This window comes from Anoplolepis gracilipes, chromosome 5, assembly GCF_047496725.1.
Source record: "Anoplolepis gracilipes chromosome 5, ASM4749672v1, whole genome shotgun sequence".
Taxonomy (NCBI): Eukaryota; Metazoa; Arthropoda; class Insecta; order Hymenoptera; family Formicidae; genus Anoplolepis; species Anoplolepis gracilipes.
Window position 1 is genome coordinate 8,999,736 of NC_132974.1, and position 21,561 is coordinate 9,021,296.

General features: G+C 26.4%; 2 protein-coding genes across 3 annotated transcripts; one reads left to right on the top strand and one right to left on the bottom strand.

Annotated features, from left to right (window-relative positions):
- On the top strand, positions 1–20,531 carry LOC140665593 (soluble guanylate cyclase 89Db). Its single transcript, XM_072891881.1, has 18 exons — positions 1–239; positions 3,871–4,070; positions 4,892–5,085; positions 5,483–5,616; positions 6,140–6,376; positions 6,520–6,719; positions 6,789–6,896; positions 7,408–7,576; positions 7,658–7,798; positions 8,164–8,317; positions 8,575–8,684; positions 9,052–9,141; positions 18,257–18,425; positions 18,646–18,805; positions 18,933–19,138; positions 19,352–19,557; positions 19,836–19,893; positions 20,244–20,531. Exons 1-18 carry the CDS (start codon positions 198–200, stop codon positions 20,378–20,380), a joined length of 2,715 nt encoding a protein of 904 aa, XP_072747982.1. The 5' UTR covers positions 1–197; the 3' UTR covers positions 20,381–20,531.
- LOC140665582 (trypsin-1) lies at positions 9,789–13,232 on the bottom strand. 2 transcript variants are annotated; one of them, XM_072891862.1, is made up of 7 exons: positions 13,047–13,232; positions 12,447–12,600; positions 11,977–12,139; positions 11,617–11,825; positions 11,215–11,417; positions 10,810–10,864; positions 9,789–10,656 (listed from the first exon to the last, which is right to left on the bottom strand). In XM_072891862.1, exons 1-7 carry the CDS (start codon positions 13,113–13,115, stop codon positions 10,541–10,543), a joined length of 969 nt encoding a protein of 322 aa, XP_072747963.1. In that variant the 5' UTR covers positions 13,116–13,232; the 3' UTR covers positions 9,789–10,540. The 2 variants fall into 2 exon arrangements, with proteins under 2 accessions (XP_072747963.1, XP_072747962.1); XM_072891861.1 differs by having other exon boundaries at positions 12,447–12,606.
- Positions 20,532–21,561: the final 1,030 nt, after the last annotated feature.

The following is a 21,561-nucleotide window of genomic DNA, read 5'->3' on the forward strand; positions in this document are numbered from 1 at the left end:
GCGCGAAACATTAATCTTCCAAACGTCGTGATTGTGATGAAGCAAATTTTATAGGACAATGCGGAAGATTTTCTTTCGCACGTGCCATAAGATCGCGAAGAAACTCTTTCATAAATATTCGTTGAATACGGAATATTTCCGCGATTTAATTAACAAAACGCTTGGACAAGTAAAACAAAATTTGTGATCGTGTCAAGATGTACGGAATGCTGCTGGAAAGTGTGCAATATTTTGTGCAGGTCGGTAGAGTGAGAGCAAATAGAGCTGGCATTATGTATTTGGCTAACTTGGGATACATCTTATTTGGAATATATACTTGAAAAATGATTGAGTTTAAATTGAATTTTTATTTTCCCTCTTCGTTATTCTTTATGGTAAGTAATTTTCTTTTGTATTTACATAAAACTTCTTGTGTTTATCATTTATTAATTCATTTTGTTTTTTTTTAATTAACTTATATGATCCTATGTATATATACCCGTGTATCATATATAAAGATATATATATATATATACCTATATATGTATATATTAATATGTATATACATATACCATACATATGAGAGATTATTAAAATTAAATTTTAATATTATTAAGAAAAGGATTTTTAATGCTTTTACAATTATATGTTATTACAATTATATACATATATATATATATATACATATATATATATATATATATATATATATATATATATATATAATTTGAGGAAAACCAATGATACAAATTAATTATATAAATAATTTATGTAACTATTAATTTTGAGATTGATTTTTTTATAAGTTATTTTCCCAAATGTTTTTCTTATAATAAAAGTTAGGAAATACAAAGAATTCTGCATAATTTTAAATTTTGTAAGTGTCCCAAGTTAGCATACTTTTTACGGAAGGTATTCAATTATTGAAATATATTTGTATCAATTTTCAAATTATTATCAACGTGAAATCTAAATTACTTTAAATTTTCTATCAGGTTTTTGAGTTTATATTTACATAAATTATATTTAAAGATTAATGTTGAAATTATTTATTAATTTTTTTTTGTTTTATGTATTTCATAATTGTTGAACAAGTACTTTTGTTTCTTTATATTTTAAAGTTTTTACTTTTCTTATTGCAAATATCATATCGCTTATCACGTAAGTTTTATAAGAAATGGCGCAATGGCGCAGTTGTTTCTAGAAATATCCAATTCAAGAAGTTTGTATTGTGAATGTTTCGCTAATAAAAAAATAAAATTTTACCGTTTAGCAAATATTTGACAATAATTTTTAAAAATTTTTAAATTATTATACATTTCTTTTTTATTTGACGGTTTGAATTTTTTTTCGTTAATAACGTTAAATAAAAGTGGATTCTTCTTTTTCATGTTTCACATTAACATAGAAATACACTCGACATTTTTTGCGATAAAGAATATTATTCATCTTTAAAATAGATTTTAATCAAATTCATTATGTCTCTTTTATCATATTCTTCTTTTTCTCTGCAGAAGATAGTTAATTTTAAAAAATGTCTTATGATAAAATTAAATCATTCTAATTAACCATTATAATAACCATTATAATAAATATTTATTATATTGTTTAAATTTCATATTATACATTGTTAATTAACTATAAATGTATGACAATCTACAAATAAATATTCAGTCAAGTCACATTTTATCAGAAATATAATTTTCTATTTTCAAATACATAAATACAATAACATATATTACATAGTTTTTACTTTATTTAATTCATATTTAAAGTTTTATAAATTTTTATATTACAAAAAAGTTTGATATAAAGTTAATATAAATATTGTAACTAAACAAAAAAATCGTGTCTCATGTAATAGATACTCATAAATTTTATAAAATATTAATTGTATATTTGTTAAATATTAGCTTTAATAAACTGTATGAATAATAAATTGCCGAATATATTTTTCTTAAAACTACAATTTTTAATAATTATATTTTGTTATATACATATATATAATAAAAAAAATTTAATGAAATGTAGGTCATCAAAAAATCTATTATCATACACTGTATCTTCCTTAATATTTACTGTGAGATCATTACTTGACGCTTGTAAGTTCAAACACAATTGATTTCTGTCTAAACAGAGGATCCCTTATTTACTCATATAACTATAATTTGGGGAAGAATAAAGTAAAACAAATTTTATAAAAAAGTTGCTCTAATTTACAAAAAGACTTTAAAATTTTCAATAGAATTTACAGATTATTAATTTGACACACATATTATATATGTGCTTTACATTTAAATGGAAATATAATATATATATATATACATAATCCTCTTTAAAATTAAGTATATATTTTAATTATGGAAATAAATTCTATGAAGTTGATAAAGAAACATGTGATAATTAAAAAATTATATATTTTTATTACTAATTTTTCAACAAAAAATCTAAAATATATACACGTATATACATTCAAGAATTACTACAATATCAAATTATTAATTAAAGTACTTATTAAATTAATTAAACAATAAATTATATTAAATGCCAGATATTTTTTACAAAGTTTAATTATAATTTTGCAAAATTGTAAAATATAATTTTATTATAATTCTTTAAATTTTTTTATTCTTTGGAATCTAATAAGTCTTTCATCATTAATTTACAGAATTTAATTATAATTACATATAAACTTTGTGAGTTAATGGTTTATATAATATGTTAAGGAGAACAAGTAACATTATTTTATTCATTGACGTCATATTATCAGAACAATGAATTAAATTAACATGTTTCTTTGTCTCGCTACTTTCTTGGATTGTCTCAAATTGATACACGTACTTATAATGTATGTCACGTATTTGCTGAAGGAAATGCTTCGTAAATATGTAATAAATGAAGTACTTGAATATGGATGAACTTAAAAGACTTCCTTTCAGTTTGACACCTTAATTGTACAATGTTTTAAAAATAGCATTATTCTATCAGCACACGTAAGGTCAACTATTGATTCATGTGAATGTATCTTGTTTACATTTCTTTGCTTTCGCCGCTTTTAATCATTATTTAAATGCGTAGATTATAATAATTATATGTTTTATTATAATAATATTCTTATTTATTTTTCCTGTATTATCTTTTTTTTAATAATATTATTATAATATTCTATTATTAGATAACACACAATGATAATACACAATTACTAATTCTAATTATATAATAAAAATAATGATATAAGGTAATTATATTTATGCACAAAACATTGTCTGCTATAACGCTAAAATTTTATTATTAAAACATATAAAACTTTTATAAAAATTAATTATTAATATATAATAAATCTTTTAATTGTTTTACTTAAATTTATTTAAAGTTTTAAATATATATTTTTAAACACATATTTTTGTAAAATTTGAAATATTTAGAAATATTATACATATATATTTGCAATCGTTTATTTGAACACTCCCAGCTGCAAATTTGCGTGTTCATTTGCGATAATGTTTCTAAAAGCTCTCCTCATTAACAATCGTATATTCATTTTCGTGACTGCCTCTCATTTTAGTACAAGAAACATTAATTAGCTTATGCGGACTGGGAAATTGGCTTGATTATCTGAATCGATTTGTAATTGGAATCTATTATCTGGCACATTAATCGACATATTATTATAGATATTTTTCTTTAACATACAATATCTTATATTTAGTACACGTTATGTGCTCTATATCTGCGCATATATATATATATATATATATATATATATATATATATATATATATTTTTTTTTTTCTATATGTATAATTCTTCTAGTTTAAAAAAAAATATAAATTTTAAGTTATAACAAAATATATAAAATAAAATACAGCAAGCAAGACATCTTTTTTACAGTTGGAATTTGGCGAAGAAGTATGGCTTCAAATTCTGGAGCAAGCTGATTGTAAACACATGGTTTTTAATACAAGACAGATATACTCAGATGAATTAATGACTAATTTGGCCGCGGCTCTTGCCACATATACTGGTGATTCTATGGATAACATTATGCAATTTTTTGGAAAATGCTTTGTTAGATTTTTCAGTAATTTAGGGTAAGTTTTTCGCCAGAAAAAAATTGCAATATATACAATTATCATTAATTTTACACAATTTCTGAAAAATTCTTAACTATCATTGAGAATATTGATCCACAGTCATTAAATTTTCATGTCCAGATTCGCAAATTACACGTATATTAATATTATATTAATGAACGTAATATTCTAATCAATATAACAGTTAATACATTATCGACAGCTAATCGATAATATCTATGAAAAATACTATATATAATATAAACTTGCGTATCTCAAATCATAAATGGAAATATACTTTGCGTATGTATTTTATGTTTTAATGTATTTTATATTATAAGTTTACAAAATGTACTTTTATTTAGTTTCTTGAAAAATTGAATTTTATTATAATATTTGATACAAAATAATTATTTTTATACAATACTTTTCTTTATATTAAAAATATAAGTTCCCAGTTCAAAAAGTTTAATCAATTCTTAAATATTTATTTCATTACTTATGTATATCCCTTTTGACATCTGAACGTCTTAATTGTCTGCTTTCAATTACACACACTTTACAATCGCGGAAGATTGAAGCATCAGAAATCAATAAATAAGATTTTAATATTAATTAATTTTAATAATAAAAAAACAAAAACAATATATTAATATAGAAATTTAAAATATAATATAGTACATATGACATATAACAATTATATATTCCTTCTATATATCTTTTGAAAACACACTTATTAATATTTTTTTAATATTAAATATTTTAATTTTAATATTAAATATTTATATGTGTAAAACTTAATGTAAAATTTGCATTTAATGCTTAATTAATTTTATTAGATACGATTGCACTATAAAAGCAACTGGTCGTTACTTTTGCGATTTTTTACAAAGCGTCGACAATATTCACATGCAAATGAGATTTACATATCCAAAAATGAAAAGTCCTTCTATGTATACCACACATGTCGATCCACAAGGAGTTGTTCTGGTGTACAGAAGTACTCGACAAGGCTTTACGCATTATCTTATGGGTGAGAATTGACTACTTTTGCTTATTTTAATATTTTTTGAAAATATCTTCTCGAGAATATTATATAAATCAATAAAATTATAGTTATGTATTTTATAAGACTAAAATAATTTCCTATAAAATGTTGTTCTTTCTATATGTTTATGTGTTTAAAAAAATTAATTATATCATGATTATCACGATGCGTGAGCGTCCATGACAATGACTTTGACATTTTCTTACATAGAGATTTTTTTTTAAATATAGGTAAGGTATAAGAATATATGTATGTGTGTGTGTTTTACTCATATTAGTTTAATTATATTTTTCTCTGTATGTCTACATAATTTTTGTACATGTACGAAATTCATATACAATACTCTTTTATATGTATAATACTATTCTATACTCTCTTACAGGACAATTATTTCACATAGCAAAAGAATTATATAATACAGAATTAAGTATCAGAGTTTTAGAAAGTTCAAACAATATTCCAGGATCTCGAAACGTAATGGTGAAGTTCCGTATTGATTTTGATAACCATCAATATGTAAGTCTTAATTTTTAGATTTTATCAAAGCTTCTTTTTTTTAATAGTAATACTATTAATTTTTAGACAAAAACTTAATTTAATAAAGTGAATAATATAGTAATTATATTGTGGTTTATACTTTTTATTGTAAATTACATATACACGGTTGGAAAGAATTATTATTTAAAGAATCAGTAAAAAATGCAATGTATGTAAGAAGTCTAATACTATTGACATGTAAGTTTAAATGTAACATGAGCTTATGTGTCAGTATGTTCTCCTCCAGCCTCCCTCACTTAGCCCTTAATCTTTTAGAATAAAATATAGCAAATCCTGACACAAATTAGTATCGAATTTTAATAATATATACATATACAATATTATATAAAATTCAATATTAATTCTAAGATATATACATTTATAGTATATATAGCCTCTTTATAACTTAATATACTCATATTAATTAATGAATTAGAATCTTATTAAACTATAGTTTGAAAGAAGTTTAATTTATAATTTGCATTACATTTAAAATCATTAGATCACGAAGAATAACAAAATAAAAACTACATTAAATCGTGAGTTGTCGCCTGTTTCCTGTACGTTTCTCTTACGCCTTTTTCCATTTGGCGTCGTAATGAACAAGGATATGCGAATTCTAGGAGCAGGTGATAAACTGCTCCAAGCTTGGGGTGGTACCACGTCTATTTTAAATAAGCAAGTTACAGAAATATTCAAATTAAGAAGACCCAAAGGAATTTCATTTACATGGGGAAACGTAAGTAATAATCACAAAACAAAGTTGTACTTTACATGAAAGCTGCAATAATTAATTTTCCAAAGATATTATTTTCAGACAAGTAACATAGAACATATAAATTGCAACACAAAAAAATATATTTATAAAATTTATATTTTTAGATAATGTATTTACATTCAGTGATATTCGAATTAGAACTTATTAGGGCAAATGATCATCACTCCTCGATAAATTCAGATAGTAAAGCGAGCATAAGTAGTTTAGATAGACGTGGAAGTCAAGGTGCGAGAAGCATCTTATTGAAGGGCCAAATGAGATATATCGAGGATATTAAAGCGATTATATTTCTCTGTAGTCCTTTGTAAGTTTTCTCATAGTATCATATTTCTATAAACTAACATTTTTATAATTGTCTGTCTTCTTGCAATAGAATCAACAATTTAGACGAACTTCTTAATATGAGTTTATATTTGAATGATCTAAATCCTCACGGTATGAGCAAAGAACTGGTACTAGCAGGATGGCAACATTGCGGAAGGTATGTTTCATCAAATTTTCATTTACTCTCAATTATTAGAAATAATATTCTCATAAAAAATGAAATATATTTTACGCAAAGAAACAAATGTTCTTTTATTATATTTCTTTATTGTATGTTTAACTACGCCACATATATTTATTAAATATTTTTATGCCATCTTATTTATGGCTAATTTTAATTTAATTTCTACGCATTATTTTAAACATACACGGAGAAAATTTTATATTAAAAATTACTATGTGGTATGTAGTAACTGTAGACCATTAGGAACATTCCAAGTTAAAATGTTATGTAAAAACTGACATAATTTATGTAAAAATTACGTCAATCTTTACAGTTTTACATAATATTTTAACTTGGAATGTTGCTAATAGTCCACAGTTACTACATACCATAGTAATTTTTAATATAAAATTTTCTCCGTGTATTATATATCTGTACGTAATCCAATAAAAATTTCTTTACATACAATTTTTTGTAAATAATCTATAACTTTATACTTGTGGAGATTGGAAATGATGTTTGAGAGAGCAGAACAAAGATCGACGGAACTAGAGAACAGTTATGCATTACTGGATCGATGGAAAAATAAGAGTGACGAGCTTCTATATTCTATGATTCCGAAAACGGTGGCAGACCGATTACGAGCCGGAGCCAGTCCATTGAGTACTTGTGAAGTATAGAAATAAATTTTTAAACTTTCGATCTACTTCTCGATCTTATCTAATAACAAATATTTATTGATATTTTATTTTTAGTCATTTGAGTCAATAACAGTCCTTTTCTGCGAATTATGCGATTTTGATTATTCAACCATCGGAGCAATGGATATCGTTTTATCTATGAACGCTGTTTTTTCCTGTTTCGATACGTTAATGGATCAGTTTAATGTTTACAAAGTAAGATTATTATATATTTTATTTGAATTGCTTGATTTCATATCAGAGATATTCTTTGACTACTTATACAATGCAGTACTTGTAAAATCTTGTTCTGATCAGATAGTATAATAGGATTAAAACATTTCCTATGCTCGAGTTGTGATATTATATCATTGGAGATAAAAATTGACTAATTACAGGATGCAGTACTTACAGAATTTTGATTCGATTAGATAGTAATTAAACACTTTCAATGCTCGAGTTGAGAAGATAGCTTATCTGAGTTATGTCAATGAATTATGATTATAACAAAATGTAACGTCAAAAGGGAAAAGTTGCATTAATTATGTGTTATATTTACTGTTCATGACTGTCATTGATAGGTGGAGACTGTTGGTCGCGTGTATATGGCAGCTAGCGGAGCACCGGATCGAAATAAAAATCACGCGCAAAATATTGCCGATGTTTCTCTACAACTTATCGAGCATGTTCGATATCTCGAATTATCTTCCGGATTGGACATACGAATCCGTATAGGTAACTACCTGACACACACAGTTGTTTGATTTTTGAACACGACATTTTCTTAATAAAATATGACTTTTTTTATTTAACGTTCATTAAACATATTAAAATATATTTTAATATATTTAGTAAATATATAATATTAAATATATATTAAAATATATTTGTGAAGAATAATAATGAGATTATCGATATTAAACATATTAAAACAAATAGAGAATATCTTCAACTAAAATACAAATAGTAGAATTTCTTCTGGAATTTTCTAGGAATTCATTCCGGGCCAGCGGTAGCCGGTGTGGTTGGCATTAAATTACCAAGATATTGTTTCTTTGGGGATACTGTTAACACAGCTTCCAGAATGCAGACTACCAGTCTGGTAACATAGTTTTCTATATCTTTTTTTACATAACTATATAATATATAAAAGAAAATTTAAAAAAATATATAATATATATAATTTAATGTTTAATAGAATAACAATATAACAAAATAAAAACAGAAAACAAGTCTATATAAATTATTTTTTAAATCTAAATTTGCATTATATTAAGAGAAAATATAAATTACAATTCAAGTTTATCAACGCAATAATACATTACATGTTTATCGGTTTGTCTTATATGTATATATGTGTTTTATATCACATATTTAAAAACTTTTTTTTACCTTTTTATTATTCTTTTGTTTTGAGCTCTTTTCATATTCTCTATACTAAATATTTAATCGCATTGTATATGACATAGCCGGGAAAGGTGCACATTTCTTCTAGCACCAAAGCTTTATTACCTAAAGATCGTTATTACACCGAATCACGTGGCGTTGTATGGGTAAAGGTTTGTATTATAAAAGTCTATAATAATTAATATCATATCGAGGGCTTCATAACAGAAAGGCGTGTCTTTAATTTTCAAATTTTTCAAATAATTTTACAAAAAATCAAGAATTAATATTTACAAATTTAGAAATATGTTTCTACTCCTAATACTTTCTTATCCAAAACAAAAAATTGCATTCTTATGTAAAAAATTTTGAAAATAGTTTTTGTCATTTCTGCAAAGTTGTGATGTTGAACCTACGTTCTTATGCGTGATGAACCCCTCGATATATATTATAAATTTATAATATTGTATAATATTAAATGTATTGTTTACTTATTACGTTAAGGGAAAAGGAGACATGGAAACGTATTGGTTGCATCCAGCGGTAAATAATGAAATAAAACAAGAAATTAATTCGTCAGATGATGAAAACGCAGTAATTGAAGCTCTTCTACTATAATTACTAGTATATAAGAAAATTTGATATTTACATAAATAAAATCTGGATAACATATAATTTCTTATATGTCTGACGTAGTAAAAAAATAATTCTTTATCTATTTATTCTTTAATATATTTTTTAATATATTCAAATTTTGATACTGTGCGATAAAAATATTTGCTTAAATTTCATAAAAAATGATTAGTCCAAAAAATTTATATTATGTTTAAATTGATTATACATACATTTACTTCTTATCAAACATGATAATATAATACACATTTTATATTGCCATATGTCCTCATACGATGTAAATTGTGTTATAAATGTACGGTACAATTGTACGTGAGATTTCACTGAAATACCAAATCGTTTGTTTGAAAGAAACAGAGAAAGTCTTGTGACTTTCTTCTTTAATGTACTTATTGTGAGTATTGATTAACGTAAAGACGAGCGTGCGTGCCTTAATTTTTAATTACCATATGTACGTTTGTGTACATAATGTAAGATGATAGAGTCACGCATTATGTATAATTGTTCAATGCAATTGTAAAATATTAAATTAACTTAATTAACAACAGCGATACAAATATATGGTAAAAAAATAAATAAATATAAATTAAATAATAATATTAACTTATAATACGATAAATTTTGATTGTGCACAATAAAACTTTAAATTTTTCAATAATAGCTTGAACGTATTACACAAATTGCAGATATTATAACGGCAGTTACTATAAAAATGTGTTGTTCCATATGATTCAATCGTTTTAATATAAAAAATTACTATTCAATTTTCGATTGAATACACTTTTCAAGATGTTGATAGCTAGTAAAAACTGTTAACTACGTGTTTCATTGTGCGTTCCATTGGCTTTTTGTGGCTTTACATTGAGTATTTCTCATCATTATGGAATAAATGTAAACTTAATTGAAATAAATATGTCAGTCTGTATTAATTATTATATATCAACAGTAGCAACTATCCTTCGTGTTGTATGCAATCCATGTAAGATATCGATTTCCTCTGCAATAAACTCCAGGATATCCGGGTTGCGCGCATCCTTCTCCCCAGGACACAACTCCTGCAAAATTAAAGAATTTTTACTTCTGAATCTGTTTAGTTTGTTTCGCGTAAAACTATTTCAATTTTTCGTCAAAGTTTCTTTATATCTAACAATTTCTTCAGTCTCACACGTCTAGATTAGATAACTAACGCAATTTGAAATTGAACTTACCAATTACATAGTAGACACCATTCTTTTCTATGTGCAATGGACCACCGCTGTCTCCCTAATAATAACATTTTCACATTATTTTATTCAACATTTTTTTTAATTTACCGTATATGGAAGGTTTCGGGGTATATTTAATATTTTAAAAAATGAGATTAAAGCATATAAAAGCTCTATATGCCTTGCATCTTATAATAAACTGACTATTAATTAATCTAATAATTAAAAAATAAATAGAGAATTATTTAGACATATTTCTATGTAAATTTTAAATTGTTTTTTCTTACTGTCTTCTCTAAAGTTACGATTTTGAGCCTTACGTCTTTAAATAAAATCTTCGATTTATATATATGTTTACAACATGTCAGTAAAGAACAAAATAGAAATCTAATCTGACTTTCTGCTTACTTGGCAGGAATCTTTGCCGCCTTGTATGTAACCCGCACACAGCATGTTATCTGTTATTTTACGCGATGGATATTTCGTAGCACGACATTCTGCGTTTGAAATAATAGGAACTTCAACTTCTTGCAAATAGGTTGATACCGATCCACCTTCTTTGGTAGCGCCCCATCCAGTCACTATACCTTTTTCACCAGCAAAAGTTTTTCCTGATAAACAATGCATAATCTATTATATAATTAAATTTACGTTGTCTGTTGTTATTTCATTATCTTCCTCAGTTTGTTTAAAATCAACTTTTCATAAAAATTTGTATAATATATATTTTTAAAATAATATAGGTACATTTGATATGTTTTAAAAATAATATAAATTATTTGTTAATAAAATCAATTTTATAAAAATTACCTGGTTCCGGAAGACAAGCAGGTCGCATCGGACCCTGGAACCGAATAGGATCCCTTAATTTAATGAGTGCAATATCGTTGTCGTAATTGATAGTCGAGTAACCACTGTGTTTGATCGTCTTTTCTACTTTAAAATCCTGTGTTTTACTTTCACTAGTCAAATTCCAATTGTGCTCCAATATTCGAACAGTAAGTTTACTTCCATCGAATCTGTTATGAAAAAGAATTTAATCAATTATTATCATTTATTATATATATATATATATATATATATATATATATATGTATATGTATAATTATTACATGTTTTGCATAGGTACATTTAACGACGATCAGAAACCGACATAAATGAGTAAATTACCTGTCAATGCAATGAGCTGCTGTCATCACGTATCGTGAATTTATGACTGTACCGCCGCAATAAAATTGTCCTCTATACATCAATAAAGCCATCCAAGGATACTGATTGACGACTGTTTGGACACCTCCGACAATACGATTATGTTTGTTTGTCAAACCGCAAGCTATAAATTAATATATTTACTCTCTCTTTTTCTTTCTTTTTCTCGTACGCCATAAACACTGTTTTTTTTTGCTTCAATAATGAACAAAATTTGCAATTAATAAATTAAAAATAAAATTAAAAATAAAAATTTTTTTTATAATATTTATATAAATACGATTATTAATATTATTTTGTAAGTTTTTTATATTTAATATATTTTACTAAATAATATATTAAATAATATATTTTATAAAAAAATGAAGGCTAAAAATTATGCTCAAAATATAAAATTATATAAATATAAAAAAATTTAAACTTAAACATACTGCATTGTAAACATTTTTCTGGTTGTGGAGGTGGTGTAATTATTGGTGGTTTTGGCGCCACTACATCTGCCAACCATTCCCAGAATCCTTTCTCAGTATCGATTTCGCTTGTGCTATTCGAGTTTTGCTCATCCGCGTGTAAAGTGGAATTTTTCTGCAACTGTTATTTAATGTATATTTTTTATTTAAAAATACTTATAAATAAAAATATTTTTATTATATAAACTAAAATAAAGAATATATAAAAAATTTTTGTAATTTTAATACATAAATAATCATTTATGATATCTTTAATAAAATTAATATTTTTATGTAACTGTTAAACAAAAGAACTTTTCACGTGCACATAAACAAATTTATGAAAAATTTAATATAGATTCTTTTACGTAATATAAAATCTTTGTTAAAGAAATAATCCATTTTGAATTTAAAAATTCGAAAAAAATGTAATAAATTTAAAAGATATAGTTATGTACTTCATATTTGACTTTTTAAGTACACGTTTTATATTTTATTTTACCATAAGATGAGTCAAGAAATGTCCATAATTTGTTCATAAATATGCGAAAACGCCACATTATTAACACATTTTGATAATACCTCATTGTCAACGGTGGCCGTTATCGTAATTACGGCAAATGCTAATAACAATATGAATCGAAACAACATATTGTTCCTTGCACTTTAAATATAACACTCTCGGTACTACTACGTTATTTCCTATTGAACTGCGAGAAGACGAGTGGAACCGATCTGTTCCACAACACTTCCTGCCAAGACGGCATATACTTTCACACAAGCCTCCGATTTGGTGTCACGTCTTTATTTATACGGAATAGTGGACAAGCCGGTAACAGGAGTGAAAATTTAGGCTAGCCATATGTAAATTCAAACAAATGTCGTAAGCACATAACAGATCTGTTAAACTTATCGATTTACAAAAGATGGCATTGCTGATTCGTTTTTTTTTCTCTTTCTCTTGTGATTTCTCTTTTAAGAACGATCAGAGAGCAAAGATAAATGTTTAAAAATTTATTGAAAAGTACAATTTGCCAAAAACTTCAGTAAATGTTATATAGAACACGTTATTTTGCAGAGAATATTTTCTAAATACTTTTCATAAATTATAAGTAAAACTGTATCTTCTTGTCAAAAATAATAAATACTTTAAAAAATGTATGAGAATATTTTCTCATTTATCAAAATTTTATTTTCTTAAATATAAAACAAGTACATTATTTGCTAATGTTTTAGTATCTACAGTATAGAGTATATAGTAATAGAAATAAAATAATACACTTGAAAAGTAATATATCTAAAAAATATAAATTTGTAACGAGCAGCTAAAAATTTTTTCTTAAAAACAACTATGTATTTTCTTTATATCTATTGAGTCCTCATTATTTTAGACATAAAAGTATTACGATAAAAAATCAAAAAGTAAATTATTGAAATATTTTTTCAAAATATGTCACAGTTTATATAAAATTTTATCAAATTAAAATATAAAATATATATTATTTATAAGTTATTCAATTTTTAATTATTTTACTTTTATAACTTTCGACGCCGAATATTGCGAGGAATCGATTTTTTTAAAAAAAATTAGGTTAATTTCATTTCAAGAAACTGAGTCGAATAGATGTATGCTAAAATATAGCTAATGGAATGGATGACTCAGCTTGCTCCCTATATACTCCATAACTTTTATTTAAACAAGTTATTTTCTAATATCTAAACTGTTTACAAGTTGTTCAGATATATTATTTTATGTCGAACTCTTACACATACCAAAGAAGAAATTTGCTATGGAATTAATATGCCAATTCCTGTAGCTAAAATAAATAGAATAATTAAATTAATATAATAAAATTTAGAAAACAATTTCTAAAATTATTAAACTAGTATATGTACACAGTCTCTTCAAATTATTTTAAATAAATTAAATGCGATTTACTCTCGAAATCATTTATCTTTTAAATATATTGAAACTTTAAAAGAGTACGATATGTAACACATGGCATTCAATATTTACACAATGATATAAATTTGAAGAGACTGTGAAATATATCATATATATATATATATATATATATATATATATATAATATATATGATAATATATTCATGACATATCAAGTGACATGTCACAAATCTTTTAACAGATCCTCGCCCTTGTCTTTGCCAGTATCTCTTCGTTTGACCCGACTTATCATAACTTCGATTAGTGCTGAACAAACGAGATAAGATGCGCCTGAGCGAGATATTATACATCACTTGCAACTTATAACAGTGGGTCAAGGTATATAGGTAACGCGACCCTCATGCGGGCGAGACGCGCATTATTGTCTCGATGTGTGTCTAACTTTATCAGAAGCCTTGCCTTATTTTTTTTACGTATCTTCAAGGTCAGATTGTATTTGCGATGTAATTTCTGTTCACATTACGGATTTTTGTCACACATAATACAGAGAACAATTACATTTAATTTTCAAACGGAATTTAAGATTATAATATGTTTACAAGAATTAAAAGGTGTACAAAAACATTTAACCATTAACATATAATAAAAAAAAGAATACTTTACAATTATACCAAGCAATTAAATTAATTAAACAATTGTACAAAACATATAATAAGTGTTATAAAATATAACTCTATGTATGTAAATCAAGATGAGACGATAAAATACGGATTCCCTGTATATACATATACCTGTTATATCCTTTAAAAGAAAAAGAATCAAAGTAAGATAATTATATATATATATATATATATAATCCTCGAAAATCCGCCGGAACGAATTAAACACGGACTGTAAATTGTTCATCTCATCTGAGACTTTCATGGTGAACGTTTCGAGAGGAACACTTTCGCATTTCTACTTCGAGATGCTGCAATTTTGACGTCAGATGAAAATTACATACCAAAGGGAGAAGAGGGAAGAAAGAAGATGCATATAATTTGCAGTGAAAGTAAAATCATCTGTAAGTTAATAAGTTGCAAGACGATGTTTTTTGTCCGTGTTGATGAATGAGCGACTGCAAGCATTAAATGATGCGGAACAAATTTAAAATTATGTGGAGAGGAAATTGCGACATTTTTAATTAAATGCTTTCTTTCGCGCCGAATATTGCGTATTTGTTGTGCGAGCCATTCTAATACGTTTTTCTCCGTTACATGATCGAAGAACCTTGATAAATTAAAACGTTCTATTAACTCGCCTCATCGCGTTTATAACTGCAGCAAGTTAACGATCCGAGATAATTTCGTTTTCTTTCGATACGGCTTTGTTCTAATTCACTGAAATCACTATTATATTGACCTAATTAAAATTGTAACCGCATCCTATTTTGACGATTTCGATGCAATTAATTAAAATTAATTTAAGATTTATGTTATTTATTACAAAATTGTATCAATTTATAAGTCTATAATATGTAAATTAAAGATACTTTTTTATTATTTTTCTAATTATATTTCTTTTGAACGAACATGATGATTAAATAAAGTTAGTATTTAAAAATTTTGCGCGAGAAATTACATCATTATATAAATTATTATATAACGGAAAAAGAAGAAAGGTAAAAAAATAGAGTTAAATCTGTAGAGCGACGCTGAATCATTCCATCATTCTATCTTCCTGTCATTGAGACATTAAGATAGTTTTAAATATTTTGACGCCTTTTTGTTATATATATATATATATATATATATATATATATATGTTGATCTTTTTTTTTGTTTTGCTTCATTGATCTCAGCATCATAGCATGTTTGTTTTTCTTCTTTTTCTGTTACATCGTGTGTCTGCACCGAGATATCATGAAAACTCGGTCGATCGACTTGCTCCTCCGATGATGGATCTGGGTTTTTAAATAATTAATGTGTATTTAAAATTCTACCATTGTTAGAATATTAATTTCTATAAATCCCACTTTGATTCCAGATTTTTCTTGCCTCAAGTTCTTGAAAAAACTGTGGTGGATAATCGATTTTAATTGTCGCTTGTTTTCGGAGCATTCGTCCCTACGACAACAACTATGTATATGCGTATGCGTTTGCGATCTATTTGTTTGTAATTTATTAATTTTTGTATATCCGGTTATATTTTATGCGATTTTTTTCACTTCATTATTTTTAATTTTTGACACTGATGAAAGTCCTGATAAGAACAGAAATGTTTGTTATTTGCGCTTTTTTAAAGTTTTTATAAATCTTACGTCTTACTTTTATATAATAATTTAATTTCTCCCGCATTAAAGATACTAACTCAATTTGTCTTGCTTCTTGAGTCCTTCTTTACAATTAATAAACTATTATTTGAGCCTAATTTTTGTAATGATGATTAAATTTATTATCGCATGTCGTATCGAAAAGATGATCCCAACAATGTATAATGCGATTGATCTTTGCGCCAAACGCTCACGCGTAAAAAACTCGAAGCAAATCACTTTCTTCAGGAAGAATGTAACCTTGTAAATGCATACTGGAAGAAAGCGTCTTACGGAATTCAACGATAAAAATGAGATTCACGCGGCAACACCTCGCGTGAGGTGTAAAGTGCGCCGAGTGAAATCCCTGCAATTAGTTGTCTCGTGTATCAGCGACAGCGACCCATCGCCATCATCAACATCATCATTATCATTGTCGTCGTCGTTGTCGGTGTCGTCATGCCGCGGCAATGAACCGTGACGACCGCGAGACGCGGTGGTGTTCGTCGCTGACGAAATTGACATTGATCCAGTCTCGGTGGATCCCTGAAAAAAAAGGGTCGCCGTGAGAGGAGGTGGACCGGGTTGACATTGGACGGATCCGTGGTGGTCGATGGGTCGATTGCGCCATACACTGTCACTCTCTGTCGTGCGTACCTGTACGCGCGTGCAAATTCTCATTGTGTCTGTACCAGCGGTATCTGTGCAGGTGAGAGAGACAACGAACGCGTACACCGACCGGGTGATTTAAAGGCTGTCACATGCAACATCTGCCAATGCAAACGCACCACTCAAGGTTGACGATCCCCACCGAGACACGCGCGCGGCTCTTGTGGGTTCTCCTTCATTAGTTATAATTTACTATAAAACGGCAAAACGGCTGGAATACTTTTAGACTTTTCACGCCACGGTTGTAAGCACGTGTGCGGGTCCGAAACTTGCAATAAAACCAGATCGGCTGGCGTGCATCAATTACTGGAAACCGCACGGCATGGACGGCTATGCAAGAATGGAATACATGTTCGCGCTCTCTCTATTCCTGTTAAGCTGTTACGTCTACGCGTTGCCTCACGTGGTAAGTTAAATAACCATTATATGAATGTGTTATGTTGACTAGAAGACACCAGTCGTAGTGACAATAATACTAATAGCAGTACGCTGTAATGACAGCAAAGTGTTGTGCTCTCATCTGTTTAAATCTATATTTGAATTGTTAAATGCAGTATTATACTATAAATAAATTGAAATAAAAAATGTTTTGAATTGTTTGTCAACATTTGATTTTTTATTGTGTTATTTGTATTATTTGCGATTGTAAAATCTCGAACTTTACTTGAACATTTGCGAATTATCAAATCTTATTTATTAATAATATAGATTTCTTTTTTTAATTGTATTTTTGTTTTTTTTTTTAATTATTTACGCAAGAATAAACAGTCCATAAATGCATAAAAATATTGTATAATTATTGCAAAATAATTATTTCTTTATAGTGAGATTTTAATAAAAAATATTTGCATTTTCATAGGTTCAAAATTTAAAAGTAAATAGAATTGGTAACGTAGAGGAAACTAATCATTCATGTGCCCCTTGCAGGAATTGCAGGATAATAAACGGAATTTCCCTGCCTCAAACGCACAAGTACACTACAATATCACGAATGCTGAGGTTGCTGATCGTCCGACAATAGACGAAGTATCTTATATAGATTTCGAACCTGCATCCACATCCTCTTCCAAAAGGCCGAATGTCTGTAAAGACTGCAGTAAGTAATAGCATTCAAGATGATGTTTTTAATCGGCATATATTTGATTATATAAAAATTATATAAAAATTTATGTATACGTACGTGTAGGGGAAAATAATTTTTTAAAATAATATGTAGTAGTTATATTATAGTTAGTTTTAAAAGATTAAAAATAAGCAATTAATTAAACTGATTATCCGAATATTAATAGATAAATTATTATATTAATGTATTGTAGTCTGCGGACTTGGAAGAAAGATACGAATTGTTGGTGGCAACGTCACAAGTATTTATGATTATCCATGGCTTGTTAGTATGACTAGACTAGGAAAATTCTACTGTGCCGGAAGTGTAATATCACGCAAACATATTTTGACAGCAGCGCATTGCTTGCGAGGGTACGTATCAGTCAATTATAATTGCATAATCACAGATAATTATATATGTATATTTGTAAATTATTTTCTTAATTCTAAAACTACATTTTATAATTTACTAACATTTTATTTTTAACATAATTTTCAGCTTTGATATCAAAACTATCAAACTTGTCTTAATGAATAGTGACCGTCCTTCGATAAGTAACAACGCTATAGTTCGACGTATTAAATCGGCAACCATTCACGAAAATTTCAATGCGTATTCTTTCAATAACGATATTGCGATCATAGAAATGGATGAGCCTGTATCTGTAAATGGTGTCGTGCGAACAGCATGTTTACCTGAAGATAGTAAGCTATTTCTGATATTAGTAAAATATATATATAAATTTCAAAAGAATTTGCTGCACTCTAAATATATTCTAAAATTAAAATTATTTTTTTATTCTCCAAAATTTAGGTAACAAATAAAGCAAAACATTAGAATCTTTGCATAGAATCCAATTTAAATAACACATAATAAAAGATATCAATTAATGCTTATAAATTTATACAAAATTATAGGAAATATCGATTATACGGGAGCAATTGCTACTGCAGTTGGATGGGGTCAAACAGACGAAAAAGGCAAACCAGCAACTGAATTGCGAAAAGTTAATTTACCAATCTTGTCACAAGAGGAATGCGATCAAACTGGATACGCGAAAAATCGCATCACTGAGAATATGTTCTGTTCTGGCTATCTCGATGGAAAACGCGACGCCTGCTTTGTAAGTATTTTGAAAGTTTAAAATAAATGCGAACACACACACACACACATACACACACAATTGATATATCTGAATAAAGAAAAGAAAAGAAAGAGTAAGAGAAGTGCATATTATATATATGTAATAAAAATATATAATATTTTTTTATACATAGTATTAAACAGACTTTTTCATAAAACATAGAACAAATTGTCTTTATTTTTTGTCTTTTATTTTTTCTCTCTCTCTCTCTCTCTTTGTCCGCGAAATATATTTTTATATTTTATGTTTATTTACAGGGAGATAGCGGAGGCCCACTACACGTCAAAGGAATTTTCGGGCAACTTGAAGTAATAGGTATGTATTGAATGTTTACAGAATATTAGATACGCTTTATAAAATGCATATTTAATTTTATCTAACAATTTTTAATTTTAAATTAAAATAAAATTTTCTATACTACTGCAGTCTATGTTCTTTATTGTATCAAAAGTTTTTCTATTAAAAATTTGAATAATTAATAAATTTCAAATTAAAATTCTTTGTTAATATAAAATAAACTCAATTCTATTTACTAAAGTATATATATATATATATATATATATATATTAATTAATAGAATTGAGTTTATTTTATATTAACAAAGAATTTTAATATGTATAATATCAATTTGCATTTAAAAATTTTAATTTTTGTGTATGTTTAAGGCATTGTTTCATGGGGTCGTGGATGCGGCAGACCAAATTTTCCAGGAATTTACACAAAATTAACAAATTACATTGAATGGCTTAAAGATCATTTAGATGATGAATGTATTTGTCCACCACCTCAACAACAAGACTAATACTTATTATGACATATTATAACATATCATAATGATCATAGAAGAAAAATTAGTGTTAAATTAACATTTCAATATTTATTTGCTATTTATTAACATTATAAACTTATGAGAAAAATATTTTCTAAATATCTTTCTATGTTAAATATTTGACAGTTGGCTATTAATATATAACGTACTTTTATATTATTATATATTTAATTTAGGGTTATATAGGGTTATAATATTATTATATATTGTAAAAATTTGCGCTACATTAATTTATTATATATATATATATATATATAAAATTACATATATCTAGTCCAGAAAAAATGTATATAATAAAATACTTATGTTATATTATATAATGCGATATAATATAATATTATACAAATGTTTTGTTAAATAATTAGAGATGTTAAATAATAATAAGAAGAATATAAATAATTCTTATTTACTTAATACATTGTACATAAAGTTATTAAAATTATAAATAGTTTATTATAAAATATATTTTCTGCTATATAAAAAAATTATCATAATTAAAAACTATTATAATTATTATAAACTATGGTTTTCTTTCTTCCCTTTTCCTTTCTTCTAAAAACATTATGCATTGTAATAATATTTATTTAGATCATTGGGTCGAAAGAGATTATCAAACGTGTTGCGCATTTACACATGACACGCGCATATGACTTATTTACATAATAAATTTACATACAAGAATAATTACGTTTACTGCACTAAAGATATATATCTCTATATTCTTTTCAATATTAATAAATTTTAAAATGTAAAATGTTTTAGAGTTAGCAAACAATTTGCTAATAGCAAATTCTTAAAACTATTTAGAGACAAAAATAAAAATATCGAAAAATTTCAGAATATCAAAATTTTCGCTGGCTTTTTGGTTTACATGTATACTTCTATATTGTGTAATTAATTTAGCCTTTAAATTTGAAAAATGTGCCGCTTGACCATCTTTAAATTTGTTGCATCATACGTATGTACACTTCTTTTTGCCTTAAATTCTGGTCATAAACATTGTAACTTAATGATAAATCTCATACTGTGATTCACCTTTCGCTTAGAAAAATCTGACAATTGCGTGCACCTCGCACAATAATTTTCAATTATATCAGCACATTTTATTTGGTTGTCAAATATCAATTAGTAAATGGAAAACACATTTGCACGGC